At 34.4% G+C, this 25,834-nt stretch overlaps 1 protein-coding gene and 1 non-coding gene across 14 annotated transcripts in view; one reads left to right on the top strand and one right to left on the bottom strand.

The window, feature by feature from the left end:
• TRPC1 (transient receptor potential cation channel subfamily C member 1) overlaps nt 1-25,834 on the top strand; it is a 57,998-nt gene that overhangs the window by 12,667 nt on the left and 19,497 nt on the right. For 2 of the 13 annotated variants that reach the window (XM_004003286.5, XM_012102041.4), the window contains exons 2-7: nt 73-227; nt 6,471-6,572; nt 10,430-10,632; nt 15,502-15,633; nt 17,167-17,362; nt 21,452-21,788. The exons of 2 other annotated variants lie outside the window; for them this stretch is intronic. In XM_004003286.5, coding sequence (XP_004003335.1) covers nt 73-227; nt 6,471-6,572; nt 10,430-10,632; nt 15,502-15,633; nt 17,167-17,362; nt 21,452-21,788 — 1,125 coding nt within the window. Of the gene's footprint in view, nt 1-72; nt 228-6,470; nt 6,573-10,429; nt 10,633-15,501; nt 15,634-17,166; nt 17,363-17,891; nt 18,006-21,451; nt 21,789-25,834 lie in introns of those variants that run through there. 9 more of the 13 variants (XM_042235988.1, XM_042235985.1, XM_004003285.5 and 6 more) reach the window with 6 other exon arrangements.
• Nucleotides 24,916-24,986, bottom strand: TRNAG-CCC (transfer RNA glycine (anticodon CCC)). Its single transcript has one exon. It is a non-coding gene; the product is annotated as a tRNA-Gly (tRNA).

The raw sequence follows: 25,834 nt of genomic DNA, 5'->3' as shown, positions 1-25,834 counted from the left end.
AGCTAAGTTTTCTTTACAGTTCTTATTTAATGTGTCATGGATATTAAATTATGTTTGTGTATTGTTATTTAGGTGACTATTATATGGTTAAAAAGATTTTGGAGGAAAACAGTTCAGGTGACTTGAACATAAATTGCGTAGATGTGCTTGGGAGAAATGCTGTTACCATAACTATTGAAAACGAGAACTTGGATATACTGCAGCTTCTTTTGGACTACGGTTGCCAGGTACAAGGCTAGACGATTTTATCCAGTAGCTTTTAAGTACTGTGAGATATGCCACGTTCTGTCCTTTCTCTCTCGTTTTCTTCCTCTCTTCCTTCCTTCCTTTTTTTCCTTCTTCCTTCCTATTTTTCTTTTCTCTTTCACCTTTTGTTTTGAGCTACTAAAAATTTAAAAACAAACCAAAAAAAGCCTTTTTTAAAAATATAATATTTTCACTCCTCCTCATCTTATATGTTTTAAAACATCCGACAGAGGTAAATTATTATGACTTATTAAAGATGACTTTGTTTTTATTACTTATTACTATTTATCTTATATATCTAAAAATAGTACAAGTATTCTGGAAGTGTCAGGGGAACAGGTATTTCTGTGGCCCATATAACTTACAAGCATAAGAACAAAGTACTTCTCACATACAAAGCAATTTTCAATTTGACTTTGATTTTCTCCTAAGTTTAATTAAATTTTTCTTTTTGTCTGAAATTTAGTGTTTACTTATAACTAAATGTGAATGAAATTTTTTAAATTGGGAAATATTGACCTTTCTTGCTTGTCTTCATATGAGTTCAGGTAAAAAAGTAGGCATCTGTATCTTGAAAGAATTTAGTTCAGAGGTGTGAAGGAATTTAATGTTGTTTTCCTTCCCGTTTGCTTATCATGGGACTTTGCATTTGAATTCTGGCTCTTTTTTTTTTTCCTTTCATAGTTTGAGCATTTGCTGTGTTGTTGCTTTAAATTAATGAGCCTTTTTAAAGAGTGATATCAGGAAACACTCATTGATTAAAAAAAGTAGATCAGTCCTATATATATTTCTATTATAAATATTATATATATGTATTATAACATGTGGTATCATCTCTGTATATACATGTTTAAGTAGAAAAAAATTGTTTTTCCAGAAATTTCATTTATCCAGAATACCACCAAGAACCAGAAAGTAAGTAAAAAATACCCCTGAGCAGCCAGATTAGATGTGATGAGGTTTCCCATTTATGAACTTTATCTGGAATCTTCTCTCAAAGTCTATTTTTTCTTATTTTAGATTACACTTTAACAAACTTACTTAGTTTTCTAATCCATAGAGAATTATGGGAGCAACAGAAGAGGCATGAGGCTACAGTGGAACAAAGTTAGGCATAGTACCTCTGACTCTTTTTAAGGAGATCAGCAGCCTTACGTACCTGATAATCTCTAAGGGAACTGTATGTTCGAGTGGTAACTAATGTTTATAACAAGAGCCCAGAGTCAGTAAGGGAAAATTAAGTTACGTTCAGTATATATTGCTTGACAAGAAAGAGGAATATATATAGTACTTCTGAAAGCAGAAAAATTCTGTCAAAATTGTTTAAATTTTAAAGTTAAATACTTAAAAGCATAAGCTTCAGTTACCTAGAAAATAAGGTTACAAGGAAAGTATCTGATGATTCCGTATATAAGAGGTATTATGGTACAAAATCATTTTCTTTTTATATATGTCTGTATATAAAATTTCTGTAATTTACATGGTTCTTTCAGATACCTGAACAAATTTGAATGTCATAGCCAGCCTATATAGATGTTATATTTTATAGAGCAGAAAACTGAGGCTCATAGACTGTAATGTATTGCCCAAAGTTCTAAAATAAATAAGGGCAAAGCTAATATTTGAACCAACTCTTTTGTCTGCAAATCCCATGCTCTTTCTAGTTCACTGTGTCCTGTCCTGGGTTACCTGTGTCTTAGTCAACAAATGTCCGAAACCTTTGGTTGGGTGTCATTGTGGAAATGAATAAGTAAAACATGAGTTCTGTACAAAAGTATGTTAAAACAAACAATGAATTTTAAATTAATTAAATAATAGAAAAGTGTATTTCGTACGTGCTGAGTGGTAATGATCATTGATCCTTGTATATTGCTTAGGGGTTATAAAGTGCTCTCATGTGTTTTATCTTGTGTCATACTAGTGACTCGCAGCTGGACAATTTTGTCCCTCAGGGACATTTGGCAACATCAGGAAACATTTTTGGTTTTGCAGTTAAGGGGTGGGTTTGTACCTGGCCTCTGGTGGGTAGAAGGTAGCGATGCTGTTAATGATCCTGTGGTGAACAGGACAGCCCCCACAACAAAGATTGATCTGGTCCAAAATGTCAGTAGTGCCACTATTGAGAAACCCTGTTTTATTCTTAAACTTTAGTGGTTTACCATAAGTGTTTTGGAAACATAGGAAAGAGAAGATCACTGTGGATTGGCACTATCAAGAAAGCTTTCATGTAAGCGTCAATTGAGCTTAAGCCTTGAAATATTAATTGCAAATATAGTCACTTCTTAATCCCTACAAAAGCTCTATGAGTTAGGTACTACTATTATCCCTGTTTTATAGAGGAGGAAACCGAGGTACAGAAAGCTTCAGTAACATGCCCAAACTTATTCCCTAAATGCCAGAGCTGGAATCTGAACTCAGGTTCTGACTGCCAGAGTCCATGCTTTTATACTATTATTTAAAACTACTGTAAAAAAATATGTATTTAATAGATAGGAGGGGAATAGGATATAGAGAAGGATATAAACAAAGATATGTACAATGTATGTTCTTGAGACAGTGACTTGACTTAGCCTTTTTGAGGAAGATATTTGGGTTGGATGGTAGTGAAAATATCTGGAAAAATAACTAAAACAAAACTGATGAAAAGGGCTTGAATGCCGGTCTAAGCAATTTGGGTTTTATGTGATAAATAATGGGATCATTACAAGATTTTTGAGAAAGGATGTGATGTATACAGTGATATTTTAGGAAAACTAATCTAGTGGCTGTGTTCAGTATAGATTAAAAAAACAGGAAATGGGGAAGGCTATAAATAGCTTGGGTGAGCAGTTTTTATAGTAATCCATATACGAAGAGGTTAAAGCCTGAACCAGAATAGTGGCTATGAGAATAGGGGAAGAATAATGGCAAATGTAAGAGATATTGTGAAGGAAGAATTGATAGAACTTAGTGAGTATTTAACTTTGGAAGGGAGGATTGAGAAAGAGCCCAAGATGATCTGAAAATCATAAACATGGGTTACTGGGAGAATGATGAAAGGAAAACAGGAAGTTACAAAGCTAAGTCAAACTTGGGGCAGAGAACTGTGAATTCTGGTTTTAGCCTTGTTTATTTTGGGGCTATCAGGAAGTTTTCAATGGAAAGCTTACATCTCTAGGGAGAGATTGGGCTGGAGAAATACAGCAGTCATGGGCCTGGGGATGATCTGACACCGTGAGAATGGATGAAATCACAGAGAAGAGCAAACAACTAGTGTTGATTCCTTCTCAGGGAGCATCTACATTAATAAACGTCTTTAGAAGGAGAGGATTTCATTAAAGGAGTTAGGATCATGGACCATTGTGAAAAACCAAAAAAAACAGTTTTCTTAGTTGTTTAGAAATCAGGAAAATGATAGGAAAGGCCATTGGATTTTGAATCTCTGACATCAGTAGAATTAGAGAAAATGACACGCATGAGTTTTAGAAGTTTGGCAGAATAAGAGAAAGAAAACTTGAGTGGTAAGAGAAAGGTGGGCTTCCCAGGTGGCTTAGTGGTAAAGAATCTGCCTGCAGTGCAGAAGACTCGGGTTCAATTCCTGCATCAGGAAGATCCCCTGGAGGAGGGAATGGTAACCCACTCCATTCTTGCCTGGTAAATCCCGTGGACAGAGGAGCTGGCAGGCTGCAGTCCATGGGGTCGCAAAGAGCTAAACAATGACAACTTCTCCCACCAAATAAGATGCTTGACAGCAGGGACCTTGTCTTGCTCAAGAGAGAGGATCAAGTCAAGTTAGCAAAGAGTGAGGAAGTATTTCATGTTTTGGGAGGTAGAGGCTAGGATTGGTATTTCTGCGAATGAAGGACCAGGGTCCTGTGGAAGACAAGAGCAGTAAATAGAATACCAAGGTGGAAATTTTATCGTTGGTAAGGAAATAGATAATTTATGAGAATCTGAGCTTAGAGGAAAGAGTATGGGAATTGTTGACAAAGTCTGAGATGAGAAGGGAGGGAGTAACTCCATTAATACATAGTAAATATGTACTAAGCAGATTTAATAAAGAATAGTCAAATATCTGTAAGAAATTGGGAAACAAAACTTATGAGGACATTTTGTGTACATATAGATATTTTAAAAATAATTTTTCCTCTTTAGAACTACCCTTTTATGTATCAAGTGACAGCATTTGTATAGAACATGTCAATGGCAACTCCTTATTTACTTGACTTTTTTATGTAAATAAATATTTCTCTACCTGAAGCTTATCCTTTTAAACTTTGAAAGATTTAACATGAATCTTTCTTTATTGTTTACTAAATAGTGTATCTGAATATAATTTAACTTTAGCATCATAAGTGGGACTCATCAAGAGTATAATCATTTTATTTGCTTCTTATAGTCTGAAATTATTGATATGTTTTTCCTCACATCGAATGGTTTCAGACTGCTTTGAATTGGTAGTGGTTTCGCTATACTGATATTTTATCTTCTCAATGATCAACTTTTAGCAATTTTTCGTCCTTCCTCCCTTCTTTGTTGATTTTAATCTAGGTGTTCCCTTATTCAATAAAGACCAGAAGGGTACTTGGGAAAGCCAGATATCTGTAATTTTATATCTGCCTCAGTGTGGTTGAGGCAGTTCCTTCTAAGGAATAATGCCCATAAAGTTAGTTTGTGACAGCTCAGTATGATTTTGGAAGAAATTTACAGCTGAATTCATGATGATGTTTCAGATGATTGGAGTTGCTTCCTGTTTGGACTTTGAGGGCAGTGGCGTTACTATAGTTAGCTAGCTTTATAGGTTAAAATTAAAAATCATTAGTGAACTGTTTAGTAGAAATGAACACATGGTTCTTTTTGTTTGTTTCAGTTGACCAGGTACCAAACTGAAGTTAGAAATGTTGCAAAGCAGAAGAAGAATAATGCTAGATTTTAAAGAATAGGCTACAGCTCAGTGAAACCTAAAAGTTTTAAGGGATAAAATAATGAATTAAATTTCCCATGACTGTGAGGAGTTTTTCCTCTGGGAATACACAGGCAGTTCCTAATGGTTGAATGTGGCCCCATCCCATTCCTTGGGGTGCTTACTCCTATTTTTAGACATCCAGATAAAGTCTGCCATTTTTAGTCCTATTTTTAACATCTAGATAAAGTGGATGAAAGCTTTATTCTTTTCAGCTACAAAGATTAAAGATAGGATACAGTTTCACTTTTGTGGGAGATAATGTTGATTTAAATAGTTACTAAAGATTAAAATAGTTCAAGAATGTATATACTGAAAATAATCAGAGTGTTTTCTTAGATTAAATTGTTATTTATCCCCACTTTTTGCTTCTGCCTTTATGGTTTTCCTTAGAAACCGAAAACCTGATCTCAGTTGCTAAGTACCATAATAGGACTGAAGATTCTGTTACACTGAAAAGCTGAAAGTCTCCCATTTATTCCGCTTCTGTTTACTTTTTTCCTCCTATCAGAGTTGGAGCTTCAAAATGAGCTATAGTTTGGGAGTCAACCTGTAAAGTCACTTCTCCTTGTCTCTGAGGACATTGATTCCTTAGAGATAATAATTTGTGATTTTTGCTTGAAGATTGCTAATATTGGGAATTTCCTGGCTGTCTAGTCGTTAAGTCTCAGAGCTTTCACTGCCGTGGCCTGGGTTCAATCCCTGGTCAGGGAACTAAGAAAGCACAAGCAGCGCAGCAAGGCCAAAAAAAGAAAAAGATTGCTAAATTAATGTCATGATTTACACAATTTCAGTCAGCCATATGTGCTTTAAAGATGAGAACAGCGGGCTCCTCCTGTTTTTATTTTCCATTGTCCCCTAACTTCATGGTTGTATTGATTATATCCTTTGCTTGTAATTTTTCTTGGCAATTTCTTTTATAGATTTGGAATAATAGAATTCTTTTGATCCAAAGTTCAACAGTAAATAAACATCTTGGAAAAAATAACATTAACTTTAAATACTACCTATATCAGCCCTGTTTCATTAATAAACCCACTACTCATTATTTGATCAGCTCAAGCAGTGAAGCCAGGATAAAAACGTATGTGTTGTGGTACACAGAAGTATTGCTAAGGCAAGCAAATGTTACATTTGGATAGTCTAAATTTTTAAAAATTCAGTATTACTGTATATAATACAGTTTAAATTTTCAAAAAAGAAATAGTTTTCTTTATGAATTAGTAAAAATAGTTTACCTTTTTCCCTCCATTTTCATTTTTAACTTTTTTTTTTTTTAAAGTCCGCAGATGCACTTTTGGTGGCAATCGACTCTGAAGTAGTGGGAGCTGTTGATATACTACTTAATCATCGACCAAAACGATCATCAAGACCAACTATAGTAGTTAGTACTCTTAAATATTTATTAATTTGAATTTTTAAACCAAAACAGATCTGCCCCATTGCCATTTTTTCTTCCCCTCCAATTTACTTCGTTTTATAGAAATAGATTTTTTTTTCTCTGTAAAAATATTATGTTAAGTAGACATTTGCAAGAATAACTAATATTGCTCTCAGGAAACCTTAAAATTCATGATATTTCTAGAATTTTGTTGATGCAATCCCGTATTTTTAGTTTGGAACATTCTGCAGGTTAAGTTGAAAATACAGATCAGTTTCCAGTTGGATTTTAGCTTTAAGTATAAACAATGAAACCATAAAACTGGAAGAAAATATAGGTGAATATTTAACTGTTTGAGAGGGAAGGACTATTGAACAAAAATCACAGTAGCGCAGACTTTGGTTGTATAGAAGTTAAACTTCTGAAATCAAGACCTCGGGAAAAATTAGAAAGCAAATGGATAACTTTCAAAAGATATTTTTAGCATATATCTCAAATTCATAATCTTAATATTAGATGAATTGATGAAAAACTTAAAAATCAATAAAAGATGTAGAAAAATCTCAAAGTGCAAAATTATAATCTCATTAATAATTAAATATGAGATGCCAATTTTTGCTTATCAGATAGCAAAGATTGTTTAAAAAGTAATAACCATTGATAGCAAAGGAGTAGTACAGTCTCATACACCACTGGAAGGGAAGGTAGTTTGAAAAATGGTTTGGCAGGAAGTGTCAATAACAAGAAAGATGTTCATATTCTTTAAACTATCACTTCCTCCTCTAGAAATTTGTCAAGGAGATGGTCAGAAATGTGGACAAAAATGTTACTTGTAATCTTATTTGTAGCAATGAAAAAACCATGTGACATAATCTGAACATCCCAAAATAGATTTGAAAATAAATAACTACCTGTATATTAAAATAGTATTTTAAAGGAATAATTAGGAACACCTAACATTCTAACATTGGTACAGAATGGTAAAAAATGAGAATAGTAAACTGTATAGATAGTATTATCTGAGCTTAAAAATATGCATAGAAAAGGAATTGTATGGAAATATGCAAAATGTTACATAACAGCAGTCATCACATTACCAAATTAAGGATATTGTTTTCTTTATTGCTTTTGTGATTAAGAAGATAGTCACTAATAATGCAATAAATTCTACTGTAAAAATGAGATATTTACTGTGTATGTATCAAAATGTAACAGTTATAACATTCATTATTGGTGAGGATATAGTGAAATAATCAGTAAAAATAATTTCTGGGAGTGTTGTAAACTGGCTATAATCAGAAGAAAAATATTGTTTAAGAAATAATTATAAATTGATTGCAAATGATCTGCCATTCTCTTGAGAAAGAAGAGAAGCTCCCCTAAATTAAATACTTTATCATATATTAACTGAAATATTTTTCCCTCATTTAAACTATGACAAAGTCTGTGTAAGCGTAATTTTCTCCCAAGGATAGTTCCAGCTAATTTTAAGTGGTAGCAAGCAACCAACAGTGTAGAGAAAAAAGAGCTAATAGTATAGCTCCTGTTCAAAAGATCAGAAATGTCTAGAATCCTATTCAATTTTCTGTCACCCGTCCTCCAGTTACTAGTATATTTTGGTATCCCTACCTGTTCAACCTCCCAACCTCTTAACCCATTTACTCCCTTGAGGAGGTTGAGTGTAGAGTCCCAGGGTACTGGAGCAACTGACTGATACGATTTCATCACCATTACCACTGCCAATTGAATTTCGAGTTATAAGGCCAGGCAGTCCTCACCTACTCAGTAAGAGAACACTTTTTCAGTATCTCTAACAAAAAAAGGTTATCCAGCCTTTGCTTTGAATACTTCTAGTGACAGCAACATCACTTTTTAACAGGTTGATGATTACCTCTAGACAGGCAATGTCAAGTATTTTTATATACTTTTAAAATTTGTCATCTCAGTGAATTCATTCTATATTCTTGGCTTATCAAAATTGTCTTTTGATAAATTTTGACTTTCAAATACAGGTTTCTTTTTTATAGTATGTAGATTATATTTTGTGCAATGAAATTAGGGATTTTAATCATCTATCTCTGTTTTTCACATAGTTAAGTATGTTTCATGGGAAAAATAAGGACCATTATTTTCGTAAGAGATTAAATATGACTTCATCCTCTTTATAACCTCTTCTTTTGTAAATAGGGGGAATGGGGTAAATTTTTATAGATTTCTCTGTAATTTTTAAATAAATTCATTAATTTGAAGACCCCAATAAATAGAAGGGAAGTATATAAACAAACTATTCATAAAAGAAGGAAAAAAATAAGAATGTCAGAAAATAATAAAATTTACCAGTAATCAAAAAAAGTAAATTAATATTCATGATAGTTTTTTCGCTCATAAATTGGGAATGATCATGCCCAGTGCTGATGAGTAAATCTTAGTGTGTGGGTACATTCCTGTATTATTAGTAATATAAACTATTACAAGGTCTTGATAATACATATCAAAAGCTTCAAAATTGTTCATGGCCTTTAGATCTATAATTCCACTTCAAAGGTTCTATGTTAATGAGATAATCCTAAAGTTTGAAAAAACTGTATTCATAAAGATGTTTGTGACAGTATTATTTATAGTAGCAAAATAAAATACCTTGAACAGAGAATCTATGAACTTCCTTAAATTGCATGCAAAGTTCTGTACAAAAAATTTTTTTCCAAAAGAGTCTTTGTTATAGCTTCCTTGAAGTTGCCCTTAAAAGCAGGTGTGGTGGCAAAAGGATTAAAAACAAATACTGTAAAATGTTTTAAGGTAGTAGAAATATGGGTATTTTTATTTCTGCTTTGTATATTTTTCAGGTTTTTTATAATGTGTGTACTATTACAATGTTAGTAAAAATTACAAAAATTAACTGTGAACTTGATGAGCTTATACTATGGAATCAAACAGCTCACAGGAAAAATCTATGAAAAAGTGATAAGTATTAGAAAGAATATACAATAGTCCTAATATAATCAACCTTATTTACTTTACCTGGCTCTTATTTACTGATGTTTCTTTCCTGTGTTATGCAGTCCCCAGGCATGAGCCCATGTAGTGAAAGGAGCTCAGGCTCCAGAGGACCAGACACCTGGGTTCTGTCTGTACTTTGCCACTCTATTGGATAGCTCGGGCACATTAACTTCTCTGAGCCTCAGTTTCTTCATGGAGATTATAATGTTCAATTTTGCAGGCTATTGTGGGGATTAAATGAGATAATAAATGCAAACTGCCTAATGGTTCCAGGAGCTATGATTGTTAGTATTTTTGTGCATTTGTAACAGGAAGTAGTATAAGTGGTGTTTGAAAATATGTAGAGAATTATACAAAATGAAGGGTGCCTCCTATTTTCTTATTCTTTACAAGTAACTTCATTGCTATCAATGTGGCAAGGTTTTGTCGTAGAGGTGGATTTAAAAATTTTTTTCTCATACCTTTATACTTTGCCTGTTTTTAACGCTTCTGTTTTCCATTATATTCTCTTTCTAAAATTCTTGTTCTTTATCCTTGTCGTGCATGTTGCCATAATCTTGTGAAAATGAAACACTTTTTCCTAAAGTATTTCTCCAGATATCCACACTTCTTTGTTAGGAAAAAAAAATTCTGGCTATATGAATATTTCCTAGTGAAGATTTTGTCTGTCATGATTATATTGCATTTACTAACTAAAGTTGTTTTGCGGTTTCAAAAAAGATTTTAATCCTAGTAAAGTGTGATTATCTTTCTCAAAATAATTTTTATGTTCTTTGTGTCTTTTGTTCATTACATTCTTTAGATAAATGTTTTTTTGATGTCGCAAGTAAGAACTTTTGGATGTTTATATAAATATTTTTCAGAAACTAATGGAGAGAATTCAGAATCCTGAGTATTCAACAACTATGGATGTTGCACCTGTCATTTTAGCTGCTCATCGTAACAACTATGAAATTCTTACAATGCTGTTAAAACAGGATGTATCTCTACCTAAGCCCCATGCAGTTGGCTGTGAATGTACATTGTGTTCTGCAAAAAACAAAAAGGATAGCCTCCGACATTCCAGGTCAGAAAATTAAGATTTAAATTAAGATGTGTGATGCAGTAAGGTATATGTCAATATAGTTTTTTTATCGTTGTTCTATTTAGATTTTTAAGAAAGCTGGTATTGTAGTGAGTAATGAAAGCCAAACTTCTAGCTGCTTTGCTTAATACAATGAGTTCTGTATTTTAAAGAAATGTTTACTAAATGATGAATAAGCACGAAAACTTTCCAGATTATGAATAAGGTTTATCTCATAATTCTGCTGGTCAGAGATAGGGTCACTATTTGCTTTTTAGAAGCAGGGTTTATTAATCTAAAAGAATTTCCAAGTAGTGGAAGGGATGAAGATAACTACTTCCTATCTTATTTGTAAGAAAATAAATATTGTTACCTATCTAACTAAATACTCAGCCTGTTATGCCTCTTTGTCCCCTCTCACACAATATTTAAGTCTTTTTCTCTCCTCATTCTCCCCAGTCAAAAATGTTAACAACTGAGGGGTGAATGAACTCAAGAAAGTACCTCTTCCTGGACAGGTTGAGCAAGATCACACATATGCATGTGGTATAACGTGTGTGGTTTGGGGCTAGACTTGAAATCTCATTTTCAGCATACCCTTTATGTATATATTATCTTTACAGTGGTCAGATGTAGTTGAGATAGTGTCAGAGAAAGCATATACTACAGAAAATATGGTTGGAAGTCCCATGCCATCTGTTGTCACTGTTTTCTAGTTAAGGCTTCTTATACAGTATGTGTGAAATTAGCTTTAAAGCTGTGTGCCGTCTACCTTACCTCATTCCTCTCCTTAAGAACAGGTCTTTGGTGGATCAACAGATAGTCACAAATCCATAAATTGGAAAAGTCTCCTGGGAATCAATTTAGTGTTTACTTGCAGAGATTGTACTGAAAATTTTTTCTGTTTTCAAGTCTCTTTTCCAATGAGATCTATGTTTCTCTTTGAGAAGATCTGGTTGATAGTTATGGCAATTTTAAAAATAATCTTCTTTATTTGTTTTTGACTGTGCTGGGTCCTCATTGCTACGCGTGGACTTTCTCTGAGTTGCGGGGAGCAGGGGCTACTCTCTAGTGCACGGGCTTCTCATTGTGATGGCTTCTCTTGTGGAGCATGCGCTCTGGGGCAGTCAGGCTTCAGTAGCTTCAGTAGGTACCACTCGCAGGTTCTAGAGCAACAGGCTCAGTAGTTGTGGCGCACAGGTTTAGCTGCTCCGTGGCATATAGATCTTCTTGGATCAGGGAATCAACCCCTGTCCCTTGCACGGGCAGGCAGATTCTTTACCACTGAGCCACCAGGGAAGCCCAGCTATGGCAATTTGTCTAACTTTCTAGTTTTAAAATGACTAGTCTATGAGAAATTCCCTGGCAATCCAGTGGTTAGGACACCACGTTTCCACTGCCAAAGGCAAAGGTTTAATCCCTGGTTAGGGAACTAAGTACTAAAATCCTTTATTAATGTTAAATATAAATTATTTTCTGATAGTATGCTTACATGTGTAGTAAGCATTTGGAGATAGGGTTTGATGCTGGAGAGAACACAGCGTGGTTTTGATTTGAGGTGTGAAAAAAGCTTGTTCTGAAAGCTTTTAGAGGAGCTGTGGCTTGAGCTCAGTGTTTAAGTATGAATAAAAATAAAAAGGTAAAAGGCATTTTACACAGTACATGAATGTGGTTTATTTAGGGAACTGCAAGTGGTTTGGTATATTTGTTGAAGGCTTTGAGAGAGTTTGTTATTCATGTTCAAGAAAACAGTTATAGCAAATGTCAAAAGAGCTCTGACTAAAGTCATTTTCAGGAATTGCTAAGCAGAGCTGCAGGAGAAAAGAAAGTTAACCAGGAAAGAGACGGGTAAAAGTTTCTGGGAAGTGGAAGAGAGGCAGTCTGTATTTGTGAGATACTGGTTTTTAAATTTCAGAGATGATGCGGTGCTAGGTGATACAGTCTTTCCGTTTGTAACAACATGGTTAGACTCTGAGAGCTTTATGCTAAGTGAAACAAGTCGGATGGAGAAGGACAAATACTGTATGTTTTCACTCGTTTGTGGAATATAAAGCACAAAAAAAACATTCTGTGGATTAGTTGGGGAATGCACTCAAAGTTGCAGCCATTTCTTAAGAGTTCCTTGTCTTTTTCATCAGACTTCCTGATGCTCAGCACACATGTCTAATTTTTTAGTCGCCCAGGAATTTGTGGAGACTTTGTGTATCTTTTCTCATTTCTAAGATCTCCCTATTAAATTTCTGTTTGGTCCACTGTTTCCCTCACCTCAACCTGCAAACTTGGTCTTACAAAAAGCTGCAGGTTTTCCTTGGTTGTCTGTATTAAGTCCAGTCCTTTCAGCCGGCAGAGCTGTAGGTTTTTACTTCCCAACTAATTGATTTATACCTCATTAGCACAAAGGTAGAGATTTACCAGTTTCAGAATGGAAAACTACAGTTCTCCTTAAACGAACTGAAGGCAGAGATAATGGATGTGGGCCTTAGGCAAGAAGGCCACAGGTTCCAGCCATTCCTGCCTGAAGTTCTGGTAGTTTTCCAGTAACTGATTCTCAATAGATAATTTTGAGTGACCTGAAATAGTTGATTTTTTAAAAATGATTTTATCCATTTTATGCATATTTTTGTACAGTAAAATCATTGATCTCTTTATATTCCACCATTACTTTTGATAGTGTTTTGAATACCAAAATGACAGATTTCATTTTATTTTCATTTACTGAAGTATAGTTGATTTATAACATGATACTGATATTAGCTATACACCAGTGTGACTCAGAGATGCACATAAGTACATTCTTTTTTATATTCTTTTCTTAATGGTTTATCAGAGGATATTGAGTATAGTTCCCTGTCCTCAACAGGAGGACCTTGTTGTCAATCCATTCTACATATAGTAGTTTGTATCTACCAACCCCAAACTCCCAGTCCATCTTCTTCCCCCCTACCTCCTTGTCAACCACAAATCTATTCTCTATGCCAAAAATGACAGATTTTATAAAGTGGTGCAGCCTCATTATTTTTCTGATTCTATCTAATTGCTTTCCATACTATGGCACTTCATTGTTACACAGCCACTTGTTTGCCACCAATACAAGCAGTTTTTCTGTGGATTATGTCCCTAATCCATATTTTTAGACATGATAATGTAGGCTAATACAAGTCATTTTTACAACAACCTGCTAAAATTGATTACCATAAAAAATTGCTACAGACATAATGATGGAAACAAATTAGTTGCTTGATTGTATATATTTTTTCTCAAGTTTTCAGAGCAGTTTTGGTATAGACAAATACCCCTTTAGAAACCCTTACTTAAGATAAAATAATTGTACTTGTTTATTAAATAGCTAGCTCAAAGTTGGATTTCATAAATACTGTTTTCTTAAAAATGCATTATATAGCACCTATTTTTGTGTCTAAGACATAGGACTTAGCAGTTAAATAAGGAATAGTTCAATAAATTTATTTCATAAAAGTTTTTAATTTCTATACAGAAAAATTTCATTGCAAAGTGAGAAGACAAACAACCAACTGAGGAAAAGTATTTAAAACACTTTTGACTAGACAGAGGGCTAATTTCTTTGATATATAAAGAGATTTTACAAGTTGATTAATTTTTAAAAAAATCACCAGAAAAATAGGGAAATACAAATGAACAGATAGTTTATAGAACTATAATGAAAAGTAAACATGAAAGGATGCTTGAGCTTTTAGAGAAATCTAGAGTAACAGAACTCTTAAAATTCCATTTTTCTTCCATTAGGGTGGCAGCATGAAGATGGGTGGGGGGTTGGGAATGAGCTTTTCTTATTGTTTGTGCTTTGGAAACATCCTCCAGATTTTAAGATACACATGCCATTTTATCCAGCAATTCTGAGTGTGCAAAGGATATATGAACTAAAGAATACTCATTGTTAAATTATTAATTGAAGTAAAAAATTAGAAGCAACTTAAATTCCATTAAGTTGGACTGCCATCAAATGGAAAACCATCCAGTTTTAGGAAATAATGAGGTTACTCTGTATGTAGTGACATAGAAATAATTGTACCTGTATACAGTATGTCTGAGTACTTTTGTGTATGACTAGAAAATATCGGGAAAGATTTTTCACAGTTCTCTGAAATGTGACTATCTTTGACGAGTAGACTTGGTGGAAGGAGAAAAATTGCAGAGCATTATGTTTCTAAACTGCTTGCTTTTTTTAAAGAAACAGGCGTATATTAAATTTTTATTTAAAAGTAAGAATATATAATAGTTACCAAATTTTAAATTAAGAATTATATGTTTATAAATGAAAGAATAATAACAAAACTTTTTTGATTTGGTTCCTGTTGGTTATTGAATATGAACATTAATTAGCTCATGGAAGGTAAAGCGAATACTTTTCTATTAGCTAGAAATTAGGCATAAATGAATGATTTTATTCTTAAGATTTGAAAATGTCTTTCAAAAATAACCTGATTGAATGAGTCATATATATATGTAGCATATTAAAGTAAATTTATTGCTGGGGAAGGAAAATTTAATAAGCATCTATATATTCAATTAGTTATTAGCAGATTTCATTTAAAATAATACTAAGTTCAGGAATAGAAATTTTTAAATTGAAGGATACAGAGTTTTAAGTCTATGAAAAGAAATACTAAAACGATTTCTTTAAGAGCAGTGGTATAAAATTTTTCAATAATTATATCTCAGAATATTTATTTTTAAGTCTTTCTTTTTGTAGGTTACTTTATAATAAGTGTATTATAAATGTTTTATTTTCTTTTAATTTTATAATATTTTAAATTTATGAAAATTATAGGTTAAAAATACTAATCACATGTATATAATAAATATTTTACATAATGGAATCAAATTTTATCTCAGGTTTCGTCTTGATATATATCGCTGCTTGGCCAGTCCAGCTCTAATAATGTTAACAGAGGAGGATCCAATTCTGAGAGCATTTGAACTTAGTGCTGATTTAAAAGAATTAAGCCTCGTGGAGGTGGAATTCAGGTGGGAATGAATAGAAATTGTAAATTATCTCTCTATTTTCCAGAATATTTTCAGCATGAGTTTTCTCATAGGCCAAATTATCACTTAATGTTTATTTACATTTGATCCAAAATGACCAGGCCTTTCTGCCACATACTTAGGATTTTCCTTTTCTCTCAGTGGAACAGATCCTAGTATCACTTAAGTCGCTGTTTCCCCATCTTCTCTCTTCCACTCTTCCACCCATGCTTAAATCCCTACTTTGTTCAATGTTACCAGAGGCATTCTAGGGCAATGTGAAGAATAAAGGGAATGGTAGCCATAAACAAGAGCAAACTTGCTTATAACCGCTCTCTTTCCTCATTCTCAGATTCTATAACCATCCTTGGAGCCCAACCCTTCATAACTTTCAGAAGCATATTGAATGCTTTTTTTGTATGTCAGGTACATTTCACACACCCAGACATTGTCCCATTTCACTGTTCAGTGAGATTTTCTAGTAGGAGAAACATAACATGTAGACATAAAACTAATTAGATAAGACTATAATTAAATTCTTAGACTAAGAAGTAGATAATAATTTGTTAAAGAAATTCAACTAGTTATTCTACCAAACTTATGTAGTTTTGGTTATGTAGTAAATGCAAAGAATAGATGAGAAAATGTTAGCCAATAAGGAAAAGTTTTTAATTCTTTGAGTTATAACTTTATGCAGCCAGTTCATGGAAAACCCCATTGAATAGAAAATTAATCAATGAAAAATTCTTCATATTTTCCCTTCCTTTCACTTTAAAAACACTGAATAAAAAATTAGTTTCTGAAATCTGATCCCAGTTGTTTCATAACTATTTCTAACTTTATTCTTAAGTTGTTCCACTCAGGCTTAAGCTTAACATAATGGATATTTTATAAAGAATTATCTATTAAAACTTCTTAGTTTCTCACAAGTGATTTAGGCTTGCCTTTAATAAGCAGGTAAGTCCTAAGTTTCAAGGAATAGTGATTATGTAACTAGGAATGTTTCAGTGTTCTTTCTAACTTGGATTTTGTTCAAAGGAGCATCTTAAAAATGAAACAAAATACTATTTTGATATCAGAAGTAGTGTAAGCACATTTCAAACTATCATTGAAAAAATTTCTGGTTAAAAATCATATAGTAATATTTATTGGATAGCATCAAGATATTATCTATTGTTTAGATAAATAATATAAAAGAAATCTTTATACAGAACTTATAGAGAATAAAGGCAAATGAGTTAAATGAAGAATGTGTTGAAAATATTATCAGAATTTCTAGGAATATCAATTTTTATGAGAAAACACTGTGCTCATCTGAGATTATCAGTGTGAATGCAGAGAACATAATTGTGTTACAGTTTTCCCCAAAGCTGTGGGGGATTTATGTACCAGTAGGTTCCTTTGACAGCACAAAATGACTTCAGATGTTGTGTAGCACTGTTGGAATTAAAATGTTATTGAGTAATATTTCTAGTGAAAACACCTTAATTAGAAGATGGAAGTGGCATTTTTAATAATAGACTGTACACTTTGCAGAAATGATTATGAGGAACTAGCCCGGCAGTGTAAAATGTTTGCTAAAGATTTGCTTGCCCAAGCCCGGAATTCACGTGAATTAGAAGTTATCCTAAACCATACATCCAATGATGAGCCTCTTGACAAACGGGGATTACTAGAAGAAAGAATGAACTTAAGTCGTCTAAAACTTGCTATCAAATATAACCAAAAGGAGGTATGAAGTTTTCTGTGATATATTTAAATTATTTCCTCCACAGTAGTCTAGTGGCTCAGGGCAAAGGCTTTGGAGCAATACATCTACATTGAGATCCTAGTTCTGCTTCATAAAAACTGTGTGTCCTTGGGAAAGTTATTGAATCTGTCTGAGCTTTAGTTTTAAGAATTAATTAAGGATATGCATATTTAAAGAGTGTAGTACAATGAATATTGCCTTTAAGCAAGTACTCAATAAATGGTAGTTGCTATTATTTTTAACAATAATAATAGTATGGATATTAATATAATCCTTTTTGCTAAATAGTAGCTATCTATGCAGGTAAGATTTTGAATAGTAAATGCCTTCCTAATGCAGTTTCCACCTTGTGTTTTGTCTGTTACGAATTTATATTATTAATCTAGTTATAAATAGTCCTTTCTACAGATATAGGGCCTTTCTGTTTAAAAATAAAAGTATCAGATATTATGTTCCTTATTCTTATTTGTTAATTCATTGTGAAACCCAAAGGTGGAGAGACGTATGCTATGATAACTAAGTTGAATCTGGCTCTTCTGGCATCATCCCTTCCTATTAAGGGAAATACCTATTTCTACTCCCCATACACTCACATGCATATGATTCAGGAACTTGAAGAAGGAAGGTATGCATTTTTAATTTCATTTTTTGAGATAACTTAATAGACATGGATATTTATATGCAGACAATAATGTTCAGTTGGGGAGTGCTGGTATATGATAGTTTTAAATTATTGCTTCTAAGACCCATTATTCTTATTAACAACATAGATATTGGAGTAAAACTTGCTTATCACAATTATGGGCTTCCCTGGTAGCTCAGACGGTAAAGCATCTGCCTGCAGTGCAGGAGACCCGGGTTCGATTCCTGGGTTGGGAAGATCCCCTGGAGAAGGAAATGGCAGTCCACTCCAGCACTCTTGCCTGGGAAAATCCCATGGACGGAGGAGCCTGACAGGCTACAGTCCCTGGGGTCACAGAGTCGGACACGACTGAGCGACCTATGGTAGAAGGCAAGATACAGGACCTTTGGTGCTCGGAGCAGAGTTTTTTATTATCTTGGTTGACAGTTTGAGCCTCCAAATAGCTTTGTGACTTGGGAGATTGATATAGGAATTTTAAGATGTTACTTTAAGATTACCTAGATATTATATTTCTCATCCGGATCTCTGGCTTCAAATACTATATTTTTCTAGTACTCTGAGGTTTCTTACTTAAGGTAGAGCATTTATAAAAAATTAAGTATAAGAATTTGGATCCAGGTAGCTATAAGATCATAAGTCAATAACATACCTATGTGGCTTAAGAAGAAAATACAATGTTAATATGTATACCTAAAAACAGAGAACTCTGATATAATCTTTCTCTAATATACATTTGAGTAGATCTTATGTTTATTTACTTTTGTGTTCCACAACCTAAAATAGACATGAAATAACTAGAAAATGACAGAAAAGATATAGCAAAATCAACTTAAGTGATTGGAAAAAGAATCTCAAAGAAAGGTGGAAAAAACCAAGATTATCTTGGTAAGGGGAGAAAAACTAAGGAAGTTTCCTAATGACATATATATATATCCCTGAAGAATTCAGAGGATAAGCAAATGTCCCATTCTAAAGAAGATTGCCCAGTGTGCGCAGTCACTTCAGTCATGTCCCCTTCTCTGCGGCCCCATGGACCACGGCCTGCCAGACTCCTCTGTCTATGGGATTCTCCAGGCAAGAATACTGGAGTGGGTTGCCATTTCCTCCTCCAGTGACAGAGTGTGAAGTGAGTGAAGTGAAGTCGCTCAGTCATGTCCGACTCTTTGCGACCCCATGGACTGTAGCCTACCAGGCTCCTCCGTCCATGGGATTTTCCAGGCAAGAGTGCTGGAGTGGGTAAAGAAGATTAGAGAAAAGGAATAAGGAATAATGGTCATACTTTTAGTTGGGAGGAAAATATTCTGTAATTTAAAAAATGAATGAAATATAAATTAGTTTTTTACATTGGATTTCTAAATATAATCAAAGGGAAAGATAATATTTTCTCAGATAGTTGATATATTTTGTTCTGGTGCTACATCCTGAATAACAAACTGCCCTGATACTCAAGTGGCATAAAACAATACTTCATAGTCATTTTGTGATAATTTCATAATCATTTTATTATGCTTTTGAGTTTTGTGAGGTCACAAACCTCTTGAGGTCAAGAATTAGGAAAGGGTACAGCAAGATTGATTTGTCTCTGCTTCACCATGTCAATGATCTCAGCTGGGAGGTTTCTTCATTCATATGCCTGGTGCTTGAGCAACACCTGAGGTCTCAAACAGGGAGCTCTGAGTGGGCAGGATGCTCAGTAGGCTGGGTCCATTGAGGGCAGTCCTCCTGAGAACTCAGGACTGGAACCATGGAGGAGCATGGCCCTCATGGTGCACTGGCTGCAAGATGGTCTGAGAAGCCTCTGAGGGTTAATCAGAGTGGCTACATGTAGCCTCTGCTTCTTCGTAGGCTGGTGGCTTCAGGGCAGTGGGACGTTTTATATGCCATCTTTTGGCTCCAAGACCAAGTGTTTCCCAAACAAGGTGGAAGCTGAATGTCCTTTAAGACCAGCCTTCAGAATTTACATAGCATCACTTCCAGAATCTACTTGTTAAAGCAATAACAACCTTGGTTAACTGAAGGACAGGGAATATTGATAGCCTCTCCATTGCTGATGAGAAGAGTATCAAAGAATTTGTGTCTATATTTTAAAACCACCACAGACTTAGAATATCTCCAACTGAAAGTTCTTCCAATTACATATTTAACATTATGGTTAATTAAATCATCATAGTATAGAGAGATGACGAGGGCAGCAGTCAGTCCTGAGATTGCTTTGATACTTGGGGGAAGGATGAAACTACTGAGTTTGGGATGCTACTAAACTGGGTGGTTGGTGGGAAGAAAATCTGTGTTTTTCTCCCTGATAGTTCCTTTTGAGGGACAAATTAACAATTCCCTAACAACACTGAGAGCTAAGCAGAAGGACAAATATTAATTGCCAAAAATAGGTATGGCCTATTAGGAAATTTCTTGATAAGCACAATAAACAACAAAACTCTGTCCAGGTTTTTTAAGTACACTGTTGCATTCTATAAATTATATTCTGTCTTGGGATGAAACATTTTAAAACACAACAGTGACCAAATATTATTGAATATCTGAATGATATTATGATCATTTGTGCTTTACTTCAGTGATTTTCAAGCCTGATTACATTACTGAGTCCAGAGTCATCAGAATCCTTAACTTATACTTCCTAGCATGAACCTTATATTGGGAAAATATTACTTCTGAATTTTGCAAACTAATAATCTTTATAAACTTCAGTAAATTAATTTCTGTATTTGAACTAGAATTTTCCTCTTATTTGGGAATATTTTTCGTTTTCTTCTCACACAGAATTCCATTTTGTGAGGATTTAAGAGCGTCTTTAACACATTTTAAGAAATTCTCAGTGTTTTCATGGAACATAAATATATGTGATGTTTAGCCTTTAATTGCTTTGCTGTGCTTGACATGTTGGTTTCTTGTAACTGAGAATATTAATTTTTCTAGGCTGAAGTCTCTTTCTGTGGATTATGCTTGTTAATTTTGAAATTTCATAAACACTGTTATGAGTCTTTATAAAGTAAATGTTTCATAATGGCTAAGCAGGCAGGCTAGTAATAGTCACTAATACTTAAGTGATGCATGCTATGACCAGGCACTATTCTAAGAGCTTTACATTTAATCCTCATAACCAGTGTTTGACTAGATACTATTATTATCCTCATTTTATAGATGGAGAATTTGAGGCTTGAGAGAGATTTAAAAACTTGCTCAAGGTCATTTAGTAAGCTAAGTGGCAGAGCCTGGAATTAAATCTAGATAATCTGGCTCCAGAGTCTATGCTCTTAACCACTACACTCTTTTATTACATGTAAGAAAAATAAACTGGACTATATAGAACTGATTTCAAACTATAATTAAAACTTTCAATATAACTAATAGTGCTATTGGATCCTATTTACAAGTTATATTTGACTTGTGTGTGTGTGCTTCCTTTTCAGTTTGTTTCCCAGTCCAACTGTCAGCAGTTCCTGAACACTGTTTGGTTTGGACAGATGTCAGGTTACCGTCGTAAGCCTACCTGTAAGAAGATAATGACTGTTTTGACAGTTGGCATCTTTTGGCCAGTTTTGTCACTTTGTTATTTGATAGCTCCAAAATCTCAGTTTGGCAGAATTATTCACACACCTTTCATGAAATTTATTATTCATGGAGCATCATATTTCACATTCCTACTGTTACTAAACCTATACTCTCTTGTCTACAATGAGGATAAGAAAAACACAATGGGGCCAGCCCTTGAAAGAATAGACTATCTCCTTATACTGTGGATTATTGGTAGGTATCAAGTTAGTTTAAAAGGTTCTGCCTTTATTTAGCCTGTTAATTCTCCCTTGATTGGTGGCATTATCAACTGCAGTCAGCTTATAATTTTACATAGTTTATACAGCAAGAATTTGAACCCTTCCATAATCATTGAGTGCTTGGCAGCACATATACTCAAATTGGAACAGTACAGAGAAGATGGCTGTATTTGTGAAGTGTTCCATATTTTGGGGGGCTTCCCTTGTAGCTTAGATGGTAAAGAATCTGCCTGCAATGCGGGAGACCTTGGTTCAACACCTGAGTTGGGAAGATCCCCTGGAGAAGGGCATGGCAACCCACTCCCAGGATTCTTGCCTGGACAATCCCCATGGAGAGAGGGGCCTGGTAGGTTACAGTTCAAGGGGTTGCAAAGAGTCAGACATGACTGGGCGACTAAGTACATGATCACTGGGGACATAGCTTACATTTTTTTAAAAAGATAAATGTTCTTAAACTTGATAATAAGGAAGCAGATCTCTTCATATGCTTTAATTACATGGGAGCTAAGAATTCTTTCTCAGTTACTAAAATTGTTCATGCTTGTTAAAGACAGATTTTGCTGATGAATTTTTTTTGTTATAAGGATCTGAACATTTTCTTAGGTATTTTAAAATATATTTGGTTGCATTTAAGAGTTAATTATTTTGTTATATCATTAGTTTTTCTTTTAAGAACCTATGAACTTTTGCAAATGCATATTACCTTACTTCTGCTTGTGCTCAGTTGCTCAGTCATGTCTGACACTTTGGATTGTAGCCCTCCAGGCTCCTCTGTCCATGGGGTTTTCCAGGCAAGAATACTGGAGTAGGTTGCCATTTCCTCCCCCAGGGTATCTTCCTGATCCAGGGATCAAACCCACGTCTCCTGCATTGCAGGCGGATTCTTTACTGCTGAGGCATCGGGGAAGCCCATCTGTATTATAGAACCATTACTTAAATTTGGGTTTAGAGCATTCCCTGGTGACTCACTCTGTAAATCAGTTCTTTACAATGATAGCCGTATCTCTTTAGAAATAAGTCTTTTAAAAAGACATTTTATTTGCTGAAAATTGTTTTTTAAAATAAGTATTATGCTTATGCTGTAAAATAAAAAATGACCTTCTGTAGTTTTTACTGCCCTTGCCCTTTTTGAGAGGGGTTGTGCCTGCTTGTTTAAAGGCATTCCTTGGTTCAGTTTACTTTTTCATGCAGTGAGTACAGTGACTCCTGACTCAGGATACCTGGCTTTTGTACATTTATTTTCTGTTATTTTCCTTAACCCTCCAGAAAAATAAATAGGGTTGAATTACAGAGAGCAAGGTAAAAAAAAAAAAAAAAAAGAAAACAATGTGTTGTTGAATCCGCAGACTCTTAATGGTGTCCATTTAGTTAGGTGTTTTTTTTAACCGTTGGAATATAATAGAACAGCCCTTACGAAAAGGTACATTTTGAAATGTTACATACCTGCTTTGTCCTGGCACAGGCAGAAACAGATATGGTCTAACGTGCATGGTGCTTATGATCTAATTATTGTTTTTAAAAAACTCAGTAACTTGAGAATCACACAGATAAAATAAATAATTATATATGAGTTAAGTGCTACTAAGATCATGGAGCTAAGAGGGCAAGCATATTATAAGGGCTTTTTACCTAGATGGGGGATTGGAAAGGCTGTCCTGAAGAAGTGATAAATAAGCTAAAATTTAAAGAATAAATAGGAGTCAACTTGGAGAATTGGGAAAGAACATTATTCTAGGAGAGTTGGGAGAGAAAGTATTCTAGGCTGATCTAAAAGTTACATTCAGGGACCCTGTGGCAAGAGGCACACAGAAGGGACTGAGTAATGGTGGAGCACGGAGAGCAAGAGAAGTGGAATTCAAGATGAAGCCACAGATACGGATTTGCGTTAGACCCAGCACAGCCTTGCCGGCCATGTTAAGTAATTTTGACTTAATACTAAGAACAGTGGGAAACCACTGATTTTTTTAAGTGGGTAAGTGACAAGATCATTTTGGCTACAGAATAGAGAATGGGTTGGGAGGAAGAGCTGTGGCAAGAATAGATGGAGGGAGACCAGTAAAGAGCCTGTTGCAGTAAGCTGATGGATACCTTGAACTTAGGATGGTTGTGATAGAAAAAGAGAGAAAGAAACAGGTTCAAGAGATTATAAAGTAAAGCAAATAGAACATGGAAATATATATATATCACATATGCATATCACACACATATACATATCACATATATACATGTATATACATATCACATATATATATGTAGGAGGAGAGGAGTGGGGCATTATTAAGCAATGTAAGTATTCTGGAAGAGTACTAAGTTTGGGAATTTGTGAGAGAATAGATTCTGAGAGTGGTTTTGGATGTGTTGATATTGAAAATTCTTTGAGATACTCAAGAGAGATATCAATCATCCAATTGGTTGATTTCATAGTCTAGAATTCAAGAGGAAGTTTAAGCGTGAGTTAGCAGTATGCAAGTAATCTACATATATGTTGTATATGAAACTGTGGGCATGCATGAGACATGTGAGAAAGTATAAAATGAGAAGAGGGGACCTAGGAGCAAGCCTTGAGAAATCCCTGAATGATGGGATTATAGTTTTGCTAATATTAATAATTCTTTATATGTATATATGGTCCATTGATTATGTACTGATTGCGTTGCTTATAATAGTTTAAAATTGTTGTGTTCTTCCAATCCAATTCAGAAATTTGAAATAGATCAACTATATTAGCTTCATTTTGGTGTGGGATGTTGCATAAGAGATGGGAAAATACCTGTCAGTGGTACTTAATATTCTTTCATATATCTGCCTTTTTAAAATCAAAATCTTATCCAATCCATGTTGTAATTTTTGTCCATTACAAAAAAAGAGTTCCATTGAGCTATAATATTGCATTTTACAGAAATAAAACACTTACTTCTGTAAGCATCTTAGTTTAATGTTTTAGTGTTACAGTGTTTGGGTTAACAAAATGTAAGTTATTTGCTTTAACATTTTTGATAGTTTTTATCTATATTATTTTCAGTTTTTAAAAATGTTTATTTGGCTGTGCCAGCTCTTAGTTGCAGCATAAAGGATCTTTAGTTGTGGCATGTGGGATCTAATTCCCTGACCAGGGATCGAACCTGGGCCCCGCATTGGGAGTACGGACTCTTAGCCACTGGACCACCAGGGAAGTCCCTATTCATTTTAAATAGAAGCTCTTCCAAATGGAATTTTTAAAAACATATTTTCTGTGTCAGATCTGCGGATATTTAAAAATGATCTTGTACATAAAGTATGTGTTCTGTATAATTAAGATATTATGAACAGAGTTTTTCAAGAATACTCTCAAGATACTTTTCCCAGGGGACTTATTCTGTCTGCTGGTAAGCCAGAGGATGATTCTGATGGCTTAACTTGATCTTCACCCATATGTAGGTTGTAGCAATCTGTTCTTTTGTCATTTGCTGTTGTTCAGTCACTAAGTCATGTCCAGCTCTTTGTGACCCCACGGACTGCAACATGCTAGGCTTCCGTCTTCCACTGTCTCCCCAGAGTTTGCTCAAGTTCGTGTCCATTGAGTCAGTGATACTATCTAACCATCTCCTCTTCTGTTGCCCTCTTCTCTTTTTGCTTTCAATCTTGCTTAGCATCAATCAGGGTCTTTTCCAATGAGTCTGTTCTTCGCATCATGTGGCCAAAGTATTGGAGCTTCAGCTTTAGCATCAGTCCTTCTGATGAATATTCAGGGTTGATTTCTTTTAGGATTGACTGGTTTGAGCTCCTTGCAGTCACTTTACATTCTCCTTAAAAATATCTTAATGGAGGAATATATCATAAAGCAATCTTTGATTGCGGTACTGTTCTCTGGCACTCCTAGGAATATAAAACTGGAGAAACTTCTGGCCAAAGAAGAGGAAGGAAGTTTTGGTTTGGTTGGTATTTATTTATGTGTATTTATTCATTGAGCAAGTTTTTTGAGCACCTTCTGTTGTATCAGGCACTATTTAGGACATTAAGGACATTGGTTGATAAATATTC

This window comes from Ovis aries, chromosome 1 (genome assembly GCF_016772045.2).
Source record: "Ovis aries strain OAR_USU_Benz2616 breed Rambouillet chromosome 1, ARS-UI_Ramb_v3.0, whole genome shotgun sequence".
NCBI classification, from domain to species: Eukaryota; Metazoa; Chordata; class Mammalia; order Artiodactyla; family Bovidae; genus Ovis; species Ovis aries.
This window is presented reverse-complemented; position numbering and strand designations above follow the sequence as displayed.